General features: G+C 36.4%; 1 protein-coding gene across 1 annotated transcript in view; it reads right to left on the reverse strand.

Annotated features, from left to right (window-relative positions):
- Positions 1 to 4,878: 4,878 nt before the first annotated feature.
- TRIM36 (tripartite motif containing 36) overlaps positions 4,879 to 18,026 on the reverse strand; it is a 35,865-nt gene continuing 22,717 nt past the window's right edge. Inside the window, exons 6-10 of the mRNA XM_036847599.1 lie at positions 14,673 to 14,926; positions 14,314 to 14,438; positions 10,668 to 10,958; positions 7,454 to 7,751; positions 4,879 to 6,001 (exon numbers count right to left, since the gene is read on the reverse strand). Of these exons, the coding sequence (XP_036703494.1) occupies positions 5,647 to 6,001; positions 7,454 to 7,751; positions 10,668 to 10,958; positions 14,314 to 14,438; positions 14,673 to 14,926 (1,323 nt within the window). The 3' untranslated portion in view covers positions 4,879 to 5,646. The remainder of the gene's footprint in view (positions 6,002 to 7,453; positions 7,752 to 10,667; positions 10,959 to 14,313; positions 14,439 to 14,672; positions 14,927 to 18,026) is intronic.

Genomic DNA, 18,026 nt, shown 5'->3' on the forward strand with positions numbered 1-18,026 from the left:
AGAAAATGCTCTAACAGGGAAGTCAGGAAAAAAGAGTGGAAAACTCAAAGGAATAGAATAACAAACGGAGGAAAAAATTTTTCAAAAAAATAATTTAAAGTCTAAGAGTAGTAAAAAAATACTGTGTCAGTGAAACAAGAACAGGAAGCTATCAAAAAGAATAAGAATATGAAGTAGTCTAATAGTCACTAGTAAGACAGTTGCAAAAAGGTAGTGATATGAAATTAAGGGGAAGAAATCACCAAAGAAATAATACAAGAATGCTTCCCAGAACTGAAGGAAATAACCAAATTTCCAAAACATGGAACAGGGGAAAATAACACACACTAAGAAACATTATAAATTTTCAAAACAACAGAGAGAAAAACAGAAGCTAAAAGCTTCCAAAGAGGAAAAACAGGTCACAAACAAAAAAATCAATAATCAAAATGGCATCAGACTTTAATAGCAAGACTGGGTGCTAGGACACAACAGAACAATGCCTTGAAAAATAGGAAAATGATTTCAAACGGTTAAGTGGGAGGTTAGAATAAAGAAATTTTAGAATGCAAGATTTCCAAAAATTCTACCTTCTCCAAACCTTTTCTCAAGATACTTACTGGAGAATATGCTCTCTAAAACTAGGGCATAAACCAAGTCAAAGAAAAACATAGGATCCAGGAAATGGGGTTCAACTCAGAAGAGAAGGATGGGTTATTCCTGGCATAAGGGCAAAAGGAAGCCCCAAGAGAGCTATGCAACAAGCTGAGGAACCAACTAGCCCATATTGGAACAGGATGACAAAGAGCTCTAAGAAAGATTCCCCAGGAAAAATAAAAACATAGAAATATGTTTGATCTGTGAAAATGCCATATTAGAGGCATTTTATAGAGCTTATGGAAGATGTAGGACAACTTAGCTAGAGAGCCAAAGAAAATTACGTAAACAAAATAGGCACTTATTAACTCCAAGGGAAAAAAGAAGTTGTACAAGAAAGGTAGACATAACAGACCTACTTAGCTGAATATTGAACAATATTTACTTAGAGAGTTAAACTCCTCATTTAATATTTTAGGATGTTGGTAAGTAATGTCTAAAATTATTAGGAGAAAATGAACATTACTATAAATGCAGAAAAAACAAGTAAGAGTTAATGTCACTGACTCTAGGGAGCTGGAAGGGGTAGAGGTGGGGGATTGGGAGCCCTCTGTTTTTTGGTATGCATCTTTTACCGTTATTGGGCTTTATAAACCCTGCATTTATTATTTTGGAGATATATAGATATACTATATAGATATTACTTAGAAGAGATAAAATACTTTTACAGCAGCTAACAGTACCCACCACTCTACCAAGGAAATAAAGTTAGAAAATCAATGTTGCTCCAATAGTCTTAATAACACATGACAGGTGTACTATTCCAAAGGACGTTAGCTCTGCGCTTAAAAGACTTAAGGTCTTTTAAGGAGACCAAGACTTAGAAACAAAGAAACCAGATCTTCAGAAGCAGTCATATAATCTGGCCAGTGAGCATAGATTCAAACTCATCTGAACCACATTCCAACATAAACAAAACTAAGGAACTTTTTTAGGTCTTCTAAAAGCATGCAGTATGGCATTTGAAAAACTAACAAACCACTGCATTCAGATAAGATAAACAAAGGAATCTAGGGGAAAAAAAGTATTTTTTATTATCCACAGGCCGTCAGACTATAGTCTATAATTCACTTAGGGCACATTTCAATTTTATTTTGACAGTATGTTACAAACTTACTTCTACATGCAGGCATCAGTCTAGCCAGAACTTTAAGGGCACTTTGTTCTTAACCATAACACTTATTCTTCTCTATCCGAAGATATTTCAGACAAGAGATGGCAAACTCAGAAAAGAAGCAAGTCCATTAGTCTCAAAGATGAATGATCTCAGCATAGAATGGCCAACGGGGAAGAGACATACTAAAAAAAAAAAAAAAAACAAAGCTAAAAGGAAAAAGTGCATTAGCTTTCTAAATCTTTAGGAATCAAAATGCTTCCTTTCATTTTTATGTGTTTTAGCATTTCAGAACATTATAAATACCCTCATTTAAGCAGCCAGCCAGCACAATGGCCCATAGCCTCCCTTCTTTTCCCTCAAATACACCAAACTCCTCCCCAATTGTCCCAGTTATCCTCCCTTTACGCCACCCGCACAACCACCACCAGATCCCTGCCTTCCCATCTCTGCCCCCAGGAAGATGATCCCTGCTGTGTGCATCTCTAGAGAGCACTTGCTGACTGGCTGCCAGTTGGGTTTGGTCAGCAGGCAGCCCCAGCAGATCCAGTGGAGGATCTTTCTTTCTGACTCCCTCCCTGTCTTGGGCACCACATCTTTGGCAACCGCTGCATCCCACGGCAACCCTTACTTCCTGTTCTCACTCTCCCTGAGATCTAGTAACACTATTTCCCCTTGTCCCCCTTGCTCTAGAGGCGGTAATGGCTTCAGGCTGTGGCTAGTCTATCCCAGCCTTTCACCACTGCTCGTTTCTTCCTTTCAGGCTGCCCATATCTCTAAGCAACTCTTCCATTAACTTCTTTTCAATTGAACCAGCTAGGGTAATTCTATTACCAGCCAGAACTCCGACCAATTCATTATCTCAAAGCCTTTTTGCACTTCATGTTCACTATACCTAACATGTTCTTCACTTAGCCCTTTTGTATACTGGCTCCTTAGAGATCAGGTGTCAAACTCCTATCACCCTCCTCAGAGGGGCTTCCCTGACCACCAAATCTAGTATTAGCTCCCACCTCAAGCACTCTCTTAGTCCCTTCCATTTTTATCATCTCTCTTTCCTAGAAACTAAGCTCCTAAAAGTAGGAACCTAACTAGGCTGTCTTGTTCACCTTTTACCCAGTGCACAGCATGGAGTCTAATAAGAGCAGGAGTTAAAAGACTTCTTGTGAAATGAGGTGGTTTCAAATCAAACTTTAAAAAAAAATTCCTTCAAGTTTAATTTTTAAAGCAAAAGAGTCCCAAGACAATCTCCAACTCTTAAGGGATGTTATTCCCATAAGCAGGTAAAACTCATTTAAAATGAATGCAAATGTTTGGTAGAACACCATTTCTTAAGACTATTCCCGCCTATAACACTAGTTCTAGATTGTTTTCTGTAGCAATCCAATGATTGATTATATTCCCACATGGGATACACTGTCAGGGCCTATCAGATAACGGGGGCTAGTCCAAAGATTTAACAGGCTCAGATGGTGTTCAATCCCCCAAAGGTAGCTCTAATTCCTACTACTTTCAAGAAAGCAATTGTGAATATGAGGATTAAGTTATTATACAGTATCATAGGGATATGCATGAGTCAACTCTTATTTTAAAATTAAAACCCATCAAGCATTTGTAACAATTCACTGCAATTCAAACTTAACTACCAGAGCCCCATAACCCAAGAGTATGAATGTGAACTAAAGGGCCACTCATCTAAACCAAAATCTGACCTATGATGGATCAGAAAAGAAATATTAGACAAACAGATCAGTTTAGACAGTTGATCCTTCTACAACACAGGTTTAAACTGCATAGGTCCACTTATACGTGGATTTATTTTCAGTAAACATGTTCTACAGTACTACACAACCCCCGGTTGGTTGGATCTTCAGATGTAGAACCGAGGATGCAGAGGGCCAACCATAAATTTATACTCGGCCTTTCAACCGCATGCAGGGTGGACACCCCTAACCCCTGCATTATGCAAGGGTCAACTGTAAATTAGTTTCATGTTACGCTTTTCTAATGATTATCTCCACAAGAATTAAAGCTAGTAAATGCCCAAAATAATTTTATATAGAACTTTAGCTCTAAGTTAATATATTCAGTCAAACATCTTTTCATAAACTGTTCCTATTTTCCATATAAACACAGAGAATTCCTGGAATGCAGATTTCAATAATTATACTTAACTTACTTTAAGTTTTTATTAAAAATGAAAGAAGTCCAAGAGAACAATTTATATGCAACTATACAATGTTTTAAGTGACTTTCCTATTCCTATTAAAGCTTTATATTTAAAATGTCTACATAATATGTGCTTCACAGGCTTAACACTACCAAACTTTACCACACATGTGACTTTAGCAGCTTTATTGCACAATGATCCACGTTAACACTGCATATTTGCTTAGTTCACCCTATGTCATAAAGTGCTATTCATAGGTGGGAAAGGAACAAAGCTTACTAAACACTGAAATTCTCCATGATATTTCCTACCTCAGTCAGGGAAAAGAAAGCTAATTTAGTGTTACCAACCTGAATAGCAGATTTCCATTTATATACGTATATAACCAGAAAGAAAAAAAAAAACCAGATCTAAGAGTTTTGTTTAGTCAATTAAAATATGTCAAAAGAATTTCAAGATGATTAATGCTAAATGCCTAACAGTCTAGTTTCTGAATACTCTAACTTTAAAAAAACTAACCAGTTTAAATAAAACCACCCAAGAAAGAATCTTTCAAAAATGAAGATAAAATTTAGATATAATGAGATTCTTCAAATTCAAAGAACTTTTGACTTTAAAAAAGGGTACACACAGACATTATGATTTTAATTATTATTCCTAAACAATTAAATTTGTATTTTTACTTGCTTATATGACAAATGCTTATTACCAATGAGCCATAGAAAATACCATACAACTGACCGGATAGTTACTTCACATTTTATAATATGTTTAATGACACTAAAAATGTATCAAGAACTTTTCAAACATGTAAACATAAACCAGGACAATCTGATATATAATATTTGTGCCAAAGAATGAAAATTACAAGACACAAAAAGAAAGCAAAAGAATATGACAATTATCAGTGTATCTTCACTAATATTTATGAAAAATAATGATTTGATATAAGCGCAAATATTTTCATAGAGAAACTAAAAAAAAAATTGAAGAAAAAAATTTCCCCAAAAATCATATGAAGTGAAAACCTTCGTGTGTTAGCCAAGAATTTTGTGTTCCCTGCAAGAAACCATGTTTCCTACACATGCAAGTATGGGCATTACAGCTAAGAGAACTCTTAAAAATGTCCTTAAGAATACAGTTTGTGGTCTTAAAAAAAACCCAGCAGTATTCATTTTCCAGGCAATATATTCTGAATATTAAATACATAATTTTCCATTTAAATATACTACCGTTTCTATGGCCTTTTTTTACCTATCTATACCTTTGTTTTCCGATTAAAAACGAATGCACAACACAATGCTTAGTACTAATTTCTATCCAGAAGGCATTTAAAAAATATCTTCTCTTAGGACATAAACATGATATAAAAATGAAAAACCAAACACAAAAGAAGCATAATAAATACTTTTGTATCCCTTCCCCCAACCCCGAAACAAGGAATGTAAGTATCAGCAACACAAGCTGACATAAATAAATTAGATTTCCCGGGGGTAAGAAGATAATCCAGTTAACCATTTCAGTGTTAACTATGAAAAAAGTATCTTTTTCCCGGTGTTTGTAAAAGGCAGGAAGCCTGTTTAGGCTTTCTGTTTTAAGAAGAAACATACACAAAAAACAAGTGTAGCGACCAGATACTTAGATGATATGTAATTAGTTACACAGGTTAACACCAAGGCATTACTTTGCTCACATTTTTTATCCTAAGTCACATCAGATGCTTAAACTACATGGTCTCTTGGTATTCTAGATATGTTGCTGTGATGGGTTCTTCAAGCTGAATTCCTCCACTGCCCATTAATGCAAATGCTGGATACATAGTATGCGAACAGTCCACTTGGCGCTCATAAAGGCATTTCATGTGATCCATATCATAGAAACCCACTTTGCCTTTATCGTAGTCGAGGAAAACCCCTATACTTGTTGGCATGGGGAGAACTCGATTTTCAGGTTCATTAGAAGAAGTAGGTGACCTGGGAATAAAAAATTTCTTCATGCCTATAGTAACTAACGTAAAGGGTTGTGAAGAATCAAAACAGGTATCCTCACTTCCGCTGTCATGCCCACTGTCTTGCTCGTATCTAAAATACAACACAAACAGACAAAGCAGAATCTTATCTGTATCAGCACAGGCTTTCAAGTAGCTTCGAGACATTTTCACAAGATAATATACATTGAGTTAAAATTAAAATCAATTGTACATCAAAACCTTTCTGGTAAACCATAATCAATTGAAAACATAAGGACTTCACATTGCCACTAAGAATTACGCCACAAACTCAGCCCCAAATTCTGTCATTAAGTAGCATCCATTTTTACCTATATACCTGAGAACCTAAAAGTAATAATTTTGGCCTATCAAAAATAAAGCAGGGGGAAGGGAACTGAAGGGACTTGACAAAGATTAAATATTTCTTGCACAAAAATCATATATAAAAAAATTAAAAACCAAGACAGGCCCCCTAATCCAAGGAATTTTCAGACTAAGTAAAATAAACGGGCACTGCAAAATAATGCAGGACAAAAAACCATGTTTCATTCTCCTGCTAAGAACTATATTTCCTGGTTGGGAGTTCTACATGGATCTATGATGCAAGCAAGTATTATAAAGGTTTTTTTTTCCCCCCCTTGATTATAAAACAGTAACACCTTGAAGAAAATTTTGATACAAAGTTCCTTCCATTTTTTCCCTATGCATAGATTGCTTCTTATATATTTGTGATAATACTACATCAACAACTTTAATCAGGTCTTTTCACTTCTAATATTTCTCATGTTGTAAACTTTTTTAGCATTATTAATAATAATCTACCAAGTAGACATGCCACTATGTTTAAGTGACTATTTCCCTATTTCAATTTTCGCTCTTATTTCAATTTCTCATCTTAGTGCAAAAAGTTTTTCCTATCACTCAGATTGTTAATCTGGGATTTCTGTAGACATAAATGGTCAAAAATTACTTGCCTGGACTAGTGCACACTATACCATCTAACAAAAATAAACTGTACAGTCTCCACTAAATAGTCAAACTCAAGAAACTGGAATTCTCTGCCATGGGAACACGTTTACCATGACCCAATTTTGTAAGTACTTACAGGACAGTTTAAAGAATTGTATCCCTTAACAAAAGAACAACTTAATATCAATTGTGAAATATGGCATTTAGAGGCATTTCACTATTTATGCAATTTTATCACATCATTAAGGTAACTGATATGAAAGACTTTGAAAATTCTAAATTGCGAAGCTCTACCATAATCAAGAGGTGTACCCAAAACAGACTTATTTCCTCACAGCATCAGAAATTAACTGCTGAATCTCATTATTCACTGTGTGAATACAAGACAACCTGACTCCTTTTCTTAGCCAGCCACATAAGCACAGCCAAAACACCTGAGTCTAAGAAATGTATACTCTAAATACTAAATACTCTAAATGCAACAAGTAAATCCAAGTCTATTTTCAGTCTCACCTTGCTAAACCAGGATGTTTACTTCCTAAAGAACTAAAGAATTATCAGTAGGAGAATCTACCTTGGACTGACTGCATCCCGGGGAGACCGGAGCCATTCTTGTAGTTTATCACTGGAAGCAACTCCCACTTTTACCAGGTATGAATATGGTTCTACACGGAAGGCCCAAAAGTGTTTCCCTTTTGTAATTCCAACATCTCCAATGATGTAGTCTAAGCTTGTGAAGTAACCCACTTGGATCCGCTCCGCAGCAAGGAGAAAATTAAATCCAGCTCTGCTCTCTACACGGTCTCTCTTCAAGTTCAGCAAGAGGTGTTCATTATTATAGCCACATTTTTCATCAAAAAGGAAACTGAAAACTGTAAATAGAGCAGAAAATTAGGCTGCAAATTATTAGCATTTCTACAATCTATGGTTACATTTAACAGGTTTTTCAAACAGAAATTACTAAAAAGATATAGGAAGAGGAATATATCATTCTACCCTACACAAACTATGAGAAAACAAAACCCCAACTTAGAAGTAATTTCCAGTAAATTCTCTGTACCTGAAAATCTTCAGAAATTTCAAAGCAGAAGAAACATTTTAAATGCATGAGAAATTTATGAATGTAGTTCCTTGGAATAGATATAGCAAATCTATCCTAAGTATTTTACAGTCTTGAATCTGTCCTTTTATCCCTAAAATAAGGGGCTGTACATTTTCAAAAATATCTATGTATTTTATTAAAACTTTATTCCAAATTTTATAAATATGGAAACTATTAGCAATTTTAGTAAGGTCTTTTCCTTATCAATCAAGATGGCAGACATGAGAAACAGTGTACAGTGTAAAAAAAAAAAAAAACACACACAGGCTTTGGGTTCAGAGAGACCTGGGTTTGATGCCTGGCACAAGCATTTAACTAGAGTTTAACCTAAACTTTGATTTCCTCAACTACAGAATGGAGATAACGTTGCCGGTGAATTTAACGTTCTTTCTTCGTCGCGAAAGAATTTGGAGAATTCCAAATTCAAGAAGTGGATTTATTTGGAGAGAAACACACTCCACAGACAGAGTGAGGGCCATCTTGGAAGACAAGAAGCAAGAGGCCTCGAAATAGGGCGTGGTTAGTTTTTACGGGCTGGATAATTTCATAGGCTAATGAGTAGGAGGATTGTTCCAATTATTTTGGGGAAGGGGCGGGGATAGCCAGGAATTGGGCTACCACCCACTTTTTTTTTTTTTTAACATCTTTATTGGAGTATAATTGCTTTACAGTGGTGTGTTACCACCCACTTTTTGACCTTTTATGGTTGGCCTCAAAACTGTCATGACGCTGGCAGATGTGTCATTAACATGCTAATGTATTACAATGAGCGTATGAGGCTCAAGGTCTACTGGAAGTCGAATCTTCCGCCATCTTGGACCTAGTTGGTTCTCACTAGTTTTCATCATGTACTATGGCTATGTCTTTCTTTTAAAGGTTGTGCCCTGCCCCTTCCCTCCTGTTTCAAGAACACTACTCTTCTATCAACTTAAACCCATTCAGCCTAACATTTAGTGGCTGCTAGCCCAAAAAGTGGAAACATTCCAAACGCCCATCAATAGATGAATAGATAAAGAAAATGTGGTATATACATACAATGGAATACTATTCAGCCTAAAAAAGTAAGGAAATTCTGATACATGCTACAACAAGCATGAACCTTGAAATAAGCCAGTCACAAAAGGATTATGTGAATCCATTCACATGAGGTACTTAGAATAGGCAAATTCATAGAGGCAGAGGTAGAACAAAGGTTACCAAGCTCTGGGGGAAGGGTGGATGGGGAATTACTGTTTAATGGGCACAGAGTGTCAGTTTGGAAAAATGAAAAAGTTCCAGAGATTGTGAGTGGTGATGGTTGCACAACACTGTTGAATGTACTTAATGCCACTGATCTGTAAAAATGGTTAAAATGGCAAATTTTAACTATATAATACCACAATTGTAAAAAACTGTCGGCTAACAAGCTAAAACTATTCTCCATATGTGATTTGACCAGTCTTACTGGGAATGCCTATTGCCCTGGCATGGCAATTCACACTTTCTCTCAATCTCAAAAGTCTCCCAGTTTGCAAAATAAATTTAAATGGTCACCCTATTCATGTGGTTTCTCTTGGAGAAAAGAAAGACAGCTTTTAATGTTTCCTTTCCTCCATCCCCCTTCACTTTGTCACTGAAAACAGTAGCTACTTTCAGGTTTCCTTTTTCTTCCAATTTCAATCAGAGACTAGAAAAGAAAGCGGAAACTGCATAAACAGTAAAATATTTACTTAATACTTGCAAATGGATCCTAAAACTCTCTTTTGGATTTTATTAAAATTCAAGAAAAATAATTTGAGCCAACCCTATTTATTTGTATTTCTTTTTAATTAGTCACAATGTACATGAAAAACAGAGTGAATAGTACACTCTGGACAAAAAGGGAAGGATGGGCAGAGTGCACAAAATATGGGTACATAAGCCAGTAAAAATGGGCAGGAACAATGAGGTCTAAAAGCCAAATGAAGGAACCTCTGAGGCCGTGACCAACTGGGCAGAATGATTTCCTGCTCACCAGGATGAGCACAACTTTGGTTCTAAATGTCCCTTATCCATGGAGACACTGTAGTGAACATCAACTAACGTGTAAGTCATTCTCATTCTATAAAAATTTACAGGTGCTGTTTAAGTAGTACCAGTGGTTATTAACTTGGAAGGGGGAGGGAGGATTGCTGGGCAGGAGGAGCTTTTAGTGTAGGAAAAAGCTATCCATGTGGTTCTAATACCTGCCTTCCATCCCCATGTGCTCGTAATTACTGAGTTAGAAAAGCCAGACAAGTCAGAATTAGGTAAATTAAAATTATTCTTCACGTTATTGTACCAATAAATTTTTAAAATATCTGCCTAGATCCTATGTTAATAGAGATTTCTATAAACTGATCAAAAATACAGAATTATACTATTTAATACTTGTAAGGTAGCATTTATGCTATTTTAATCCCAAATTAATAGCCCTGCTCACTCAAATGTCATGTTTTTCTGTATCTGATGTCAGTCAGAAATCTAATCCTGTTCTCAGCCTAGATGGTGAAATTCAAGTATTCAGTCTATTTCTAAATCCTAGCTGGGTATGGAATCTACTTTTCTAGAGTATTTTACAGATGAGAGGTGGTTTTAATGTAGGTCTGCATGGACACATTAACTGGTTTATTTTTTATCATGGTCTCTTCCAACTCTATGCTTTTCTTATTCCCACTATTCACAATACCTGGAGCTGGAGGAGTATGAAGAATCAATTCCCTGCTGCAAGGACTGCAGATTGAACCCTTGTAGGCTCTTACTCTGAAAGCATAGTTACAATTACTTTCAAGATCAGAAATGACTTTACTTGTGCCACACACTTCTATCTCATTCCAAGACAACATTTCCTCATCTCTATTAATCTTCCGATATTCGAGGACATAGCTATCAGCTTTATCCTTTTCTGGATGGTGCCAATTTATCAAAGCATTGTTATAAACTTTGCTCTGTTCCTCATTGATCTCTGGCACATCTATGCCTGAAAGAATTATGAAATAGAAAACAATGTTAAAATATTATTTCAGAACCTTTATTTTTCCTTTTATTTCAGTAAAAATGATTTATTGAAAATACTTAAAGGATTTCTCTGCTGTTCAAGAACTTTCTACATTTATAATACTGTATATAAGAAAAAGAATAAATCCTGCAAATACAACAGGATGTTGGACTTTGAGGACATGCTAAGTGAAATAAGTGAGACATAGAAAAACAAATGCTGACTGCGTGATTCCACTTTCGTGAGGTATCTAAAGTAGCCAAATTCATAAAATCAAAGACTGGAATGGTGGTTACCAGGGGCTGAGGAGCAGGAAGAAATGGGCGCTTATTAATCAACAGGCATAAAGTTTCAATTAAGCAAGATGAATAAGCTCTAGAGATGTGCTGTACAACTTGTGTCTACAGACAACAATACTGTATTGTATACCAGAAATTTAAGAGGCTAGATCTCAGGGTAAGTTTTATCATAATAAAATTTAAAAAGGAAAGTAAATTGAGATTTTAAAAGGTATATTTATGTTTATAACTGAAAGGGGAAAGAAGAATGAAAAATAAGACAGACAAAATAAGTAAAACTCAATTTTAGCTTTACATATTAATTCTGAAACACCATAAATTAAAATTTTTAACCACATACTCTTCAATTTCCATCTACTGAATAACAACCCTAGACTTGAAATTTATAATATGTGTCCTCCTATAAATTATTTTAATAAATACTTTTAAATCTAAGTTTGGTCAGTATAATAATAAACAAACTTCAATAAAACATTATATAGTTCTCTTTCATATTATCTTCCACAGAGTTGCAAAGCAATTTATTTATTTATTTTAAAACTTATTTATTTATTTATTTATTTGGCTGCACCAGGTCTTAGTTGGGCATGCGGGATCTTCGTTGCAGCGTGCAGGATCTTTAGTTGCAGCATGCGGGCTCTTAGTTGCGTCATGTGGGATTCAGTTCCCTGACCAGGGATCGAACCCAGGCCCCCTGCATTGGGAGCATGGAGTCTTAACCACTGGACCACCAGGGAAGTCTGGCAAAGCAATTTAAATGACTTTTTCTTGGTATAAACAAGATACATTTTTTTTTAAGAAAATCAGAAACTACATAAAACACACACAAATTAAGTAACTCAAAGATTATCACTACAATAATTTTGTGTAGCTCCTGCCAGTATTTTTCTCCCAGTGGCACAGTGGCATTCCACTGTAGCAACATTTAACTATTTTCAGAAACATGTTTCTAATTTCTCACTAAAAATACAATGATTAAAATATCACAGCTAAATCTTTGTGCATATTCATAATCTTTTCCTTAGAATAAATTCCAAACAGCTTAACTGCTTTGGTGATATGGTAAAAATAAGCTATAGGAGTTACACATGCACATGCACACATAAATAAACGCATATTTATATCAAATCACAGAGAAATGCACGAAATGAAAAGCAGAAGTCTCCCTCTTCTCCTTATCCTCCAGCTATGTACAAGCAATGTACAGCATAGGTATGTCTATGTGTGCATTTGTGCAACTGAATGTTATGCAGCCATGGGATCTGAAAAGCCATCCAAACTACATTTTAAAGTTAAAAAAAAAAAAAGCTAGTTAAAGAATAACATGACTGGAATGCTCTACGTGCATGCAGGAAAAAATGAGGAGAGCATCCACCAGTAGGAAGCTGGGTGACCAGCAGCTTTCCATTCTGACCCACCCGTTTTACTGGTCCTTCGTTACGCACTGGTATAACCCGAGATTACCCACACTCAACTTCCTTTTTCCAAAGACTGTTTTGGGACCCCCAGGGAAGGGAGGACCTTGTACTCCTAAGTAAACTAGCGTGTATATAAAAAACAATTCAAGTATACATTTTGGAAAAAGAGGAAAGTACAGTACATGAAATAGAATCAGCATTTCAAATATCACCACATATTTGGAAAAACAAGATCATCATAATAGACAAGAAAAGTATGTACCTGACAGAGATTCAGGTATTGATTGGAAGAGAAAGGTGGTCATAGTAATAATCCTCCAGTGTGTTTAACTTTTAAACAAGACAAATTTCCTTTGACTGAATACAAATCTATGCATCTATACCTGTACAGTAATTAAACTGTAAGTGTACTTTTCCAAGGACTGTAATTGTTCACCATTATTAGAAGAGAAATCTGAGGGAGATGAACAAGGTGAGAAGAAAAAAGGAAAGGGAGACCTCCCTGCTGCGGAGCAGCAGGACACAAACACAAGCAAATGTTAGGGGCCGAGCTGTCCGCCCTAAAACTCATATGTTGAAGTTCTAGGCCCTAGTACCTCAGAATGGGCCTTTATTTGGAGAGAGGGTCTTTAAAGAAGTAACACAGTTAAAAACAGGTCGTTAAGGTGGAGCCTAGTCCACTATGACTAATAGGACTGGAGTCCTTATAAGAGGAAATTTGGACTCAGATATGTATAGAGGGAAGACCACGTGAAGACACGAGAAGACGGCCATGTGCACACCTAGGAGAGAGACCTCAGAAGAAACCAACCCTGACGACAGCTTCATCTCAGACTTCTAGCCTCCAGAATCCTAAGGGAATTCGCTGGCGGTCCAGTGGTTAAGATGTGGGCTTTTACTGCCAAGGACCTGGGTTTGATCCCTGGTCGGGGAACTAATATCCTGCAAGCCCCAAGGTGTGATTGATAGATAGATAGATAGATAAATAAATAAATAAAACCTTTTACTGCCAGAATCCTATGAAATTAAATTTCTGTTGTTATGTCACCCAGTCTGTGGTATTTAGTTTTGGCAGCCCTGGCAAACTCATACAGCAATGTAAACACTTAAACATCTTAGAGTCATTTTTAGCCTGGAGATATCATTTCTAGGTTTCTGCCCTAGGGAAACTCATACACACGCACAAAGAAACACTGACAAAGATGTTCAGTAGAGCACTGCTTACAACAGATAAAAAAACAGGAACAGACTGTCTCTCAGTGGGAAACTTACTTACATAATGGAATACTGTAAAGTTAACATATAGCTGTAAACCAGAACTTCATGTATTAACAAATATTTATATTAAACTTAATTTCTCAAAAAAATAATTTACAAAAAAAAGATACATACAATGTGGTGCCATTCACACAATGTTTAAAAACATACAAACCAAAAGAATCTAGCTTCTGTGCATAAAAACACGGTTATAAAAACATAAATGGCATATGATTTTAGCGTATGATGGTCTGGGCAACTGAGATGCTGCATTATAATGTCAAACTGAAGAGAATTTGTGTTTCTCCTACACAATGTGAATTCAAACTAAAAACATGAAGGTATGCTGTTACTAAAACTCACCACTAGAGAAAAAGGACAATTCTCCAAGAAGTTCTGTTTGTTTAGATGTATTAACAACATAGTCTTCAAAAGAAGTCTGAGCCGCAGGTCTAAAGCTCTTCAAAGATTCTGTAGCTTTCTGTATTCTACAGACAGATATAAAATATTTTATACAAAAATGATTCTTTAAAAAGGCAAATCAGACTAAATATTTTCAATGAGATTAACAAAAGAAAACTTCACTCAACATTCAAGCTAAGAGTGAAGCAAGAGATACTGCACATAACACAGCACTCTGAACCACTCAGAGCTACAGCTGAAACATAAAGCAGCATTTAATGACACTGCTAGAGAGAGACTGTCAGTTCAAAGTTAAATACCTGAGGTGGAGCTGTTTTGCGGTCTGAACAAAGCAAGACTGATCTGTCTCCTTCAGCACTTCTTGAGCGTATCCCACGAGTCCATTGTTCTCTAGCAGCCCCTGATACTCTTCCATCTGAGTCTGAAATTTGTCTAATCTTAGTTTCTTAGAAGCATCAATTGCCTTCAAAACAGATGATTTCCTCTCTCCTAGGATTTCAAAGAGCTTTTCAAAATGTGTAATTGCTTCTTCTTTAGCCCGCTCTCCATTACACTATTAAAAAACAAGCAAAGCGTTACCTCATCTGCTAAATCCAAATGTCTTTTCAAGAAAGAGTCGCAGTTCAACAAAACGAACCCAAATACTGGAAAGAAAAAGATTTTATCTGACTCCTTGATGTTTTCAGAACAATAATTTGGCATCAGATATGCTTACTAAGGAATGATCAGTAACTTTGAGACATGCTTTGTAATTTTATAATACTGTATTTCCTTAAGCTTTCAATCTCCAAAGTCCAGCAATAAACAACTTATTCAATGAAATAAGAAAGCAACATTCAATTTGTATACAAAGGAACTTGAGGCAGAAATGAACTGATTTAACCAAAGACACAGGAAAATACAATCTTGCACTTATTTATTTTTATTCATTTCTAATTCAGGAAATTTTATCCTTTCTACCATATACCAATTTTTTAAAAAGTTAAACAACAGCTATGAAACTCAAAAAAATTACATCCTATACTAAGTAATAAAAATGTAACTCTTCTCTTCAAATTAATATTTAGTTATATATAATTATAATTAAGCTGTAATTTAATTAATATTGATTTAATTATAAGTTATGCAAATTAACTTTTTTATGCTTGAGTTTTTCTTTTCTGAAAACTAGGGGTAAGAGAGACCATTTAGGTTTTTCTGAAGATTGAAAAAGATTATTTACATAAAATGCCCACCACAACATCACATACTCTGAATAAACATTATTTTCACTGCACACATAGCTATTCCTGTACTTTGCCAAAAAATGATCCTCTCTATAGTGCTTATTAAACATTTTGAATGTCCACAAAATCACACCTTGACCTGATTTTGAAAATAAGACCAGCAAAGCACTTACAAGCATTTATCATAATAGACTCATAGCAGCAGCCAACAGAAAAGAGTCTTCAAGAACATACTTAAAAGCTGACAATATATGGTAGAAGTGCATTGCGCATTTTCCAATGGCTTCTGGCCAACATTTAAAATGAAAGGAAATTTTTTCCAGATTTCCTTCTCTGATTCCTAACCTCAACAGCCAATTTTTTAAAAGGAGGATAGGAGGAGAGAACAGAGGGTGGTGACATTCTGGTAGTATTTCAGTGACATATCACATTAAGTTCAGAAATATCATTATACGTAGATCAAGAGGAGACTTTTTTCCAGCTAAGTATAACTATAGATAAAAAGACAGTGTCACAGTCTTCACTGAGTAAAATTCAAGAATGGAGATAAATTTTCTAGTGCAGAAGATTCTTACTGATAAGCCTACAAACGCAGCTTAGGTCAAAGGTACAAGAAGGAGTTAAATAATTTCTCCAGAATCCCAAGGCATCAATGCCTACATGAATACTTGATGCCTGAGTTCCTCAGTTTTCAACCTACTGAATGACAAACTCAAAAACAAGCACTGGGTTTCCTTATCACAGAAGCAAAGGCAGCCTGACTGAGAAAACCAATAAAGACAAATCTAAAATAACCACAGACACAATCCCTGAAGCAACCTACTATCTAGATGATAATGTGCTATGTGTTCAGGGATTATAGTAAACTGAGAGAGTTTGTCAATCAGATACAAATGCGAGAAACAGAATCCTACTTTTAAATTACATGAAAATGCAATCAGTGACTATCAGAAAAATAATATTTAAAATATTAAAGCAATATTGGTAATATGGAGATTGGTTCAAGATGGCGGAGTAGAAGGATGTACTCTCACTCCCTCTTGCAAGAACAACAGAATCACAACTAACTGCTGAACAATCATCAACAGGAAGACACTGGAACCCCACATCCAAAGACAAAGGAGAAGCCACAATGAGATGGTAGGAGGGGCTCTATCACAATAAAATCAAATCCCATAACTGCTGGGTGGGTGACTCACAAACTGGAGAACACTTATACCACAGAAGTCCACCCACTGGAGTGAAGGTTCTGAGACCCACATCAGGCTTCCCAACCTGGGGGTCCAGCAAGGGGAGAAGGAATTCCTAGAGAATCAGACTTTGAAGGTTAGTGGGATTTGATTGCAGGACTTCGACAGGACTGGAGGAAACAGAGACTCCACTCTTGGAGGGCACACACAAAGTAGTGTGTACATCAGGAACCAGTGGGAAAGAGCAGTGACCCATAGGAGACTGAACCAGACCTATCTGCTAGTATTGGAAGGTCTCCTGCAAAGGCGGGGTGTGGCTATGTCTCACCATGAGGACAAGGACACTGGCAGCAGAAGTTCTGGGAAGTACTCCTTGGCGTGAGCCCTCCCAGAGTCCGCCATTAGCCCCACCAAAGAGCCTGGGTAGGGAGGCTCCAGTGTTGGGTCGCCTCAGGCCAAACAACCAATGAGGAGGGAACCCAGCCCCACCCATCAGCAGAAAATCGGATCAAAGATTTACTGAGCTCTGCCCACCAAAGCAACAGCCAGCTCTACCCACCACCAGTCCCTCCCATCAGGAAACTTGCACAAGCCTCTTAGATAGCCTCATCCACCAGAGGGCAGACAGCAGAAGCAAGACCTACAATCCGGCAGCCTGTGGAACAAAAACCACATTCACAGAAAGATAGACAAGATGAAAAGGCAGAGGGCTATGTACCAGCTGAAGGAACAAGATAAAACCCCAGAAAAACAACTAAATGAAGTGGAGATAGGCAACCTTCCAGAAAAAGATTTCAGAATAATGATAGTGAAGATGATCCAGGACCTCGGAAAAACAATGGAGGCAAACATCAAGAAGATGCAAAAAATGTTTAACAAACATCTAGAAGAATTAAAGAACAAACAAACAGAGATGAACAACACAATAACTGAAATGAAAAATACACTGAAAGGAATCAATAGCAGAATAACTGAGGCAGGAGAACGGATAAGTGACCTGGAAGACAGAATGGTGGAATTCACTGCTGCGGAACAGAATAAAGAAAAAAGAATGAAAAGAAACGAAGACAGCATGAGACCTCTGGGACAATATTAAACACAACAGCATTCGCATTATAGGGGTCCCAGAAGGAGAAGAGAAAGACAAAGGACCTGAGAAAATATTTGAAGAGATTATAGTCTAAAACTTCCCCAACATGGGAAAGGAAATAGCCGCCCAAGTCCAGGAAGTGCAGAG

The sequence above is a fragment of the Balaenoptera musculus genome, chromosome 3 (genome assembly GCF_009873245.2).
Source record: "Balaenoptera musculus isolate JJ_BM4_2016_0621 chromosome 3, mBalMus1.pri.v3, whole genome shotgun sequence".
Taxonomy (NCBI): Eukaryota; Metazoa; Chordata; class Mammalia; order Artiodactyla; family Balaenopteridae; genus Balaenoptera; species Balaenoptera musculus.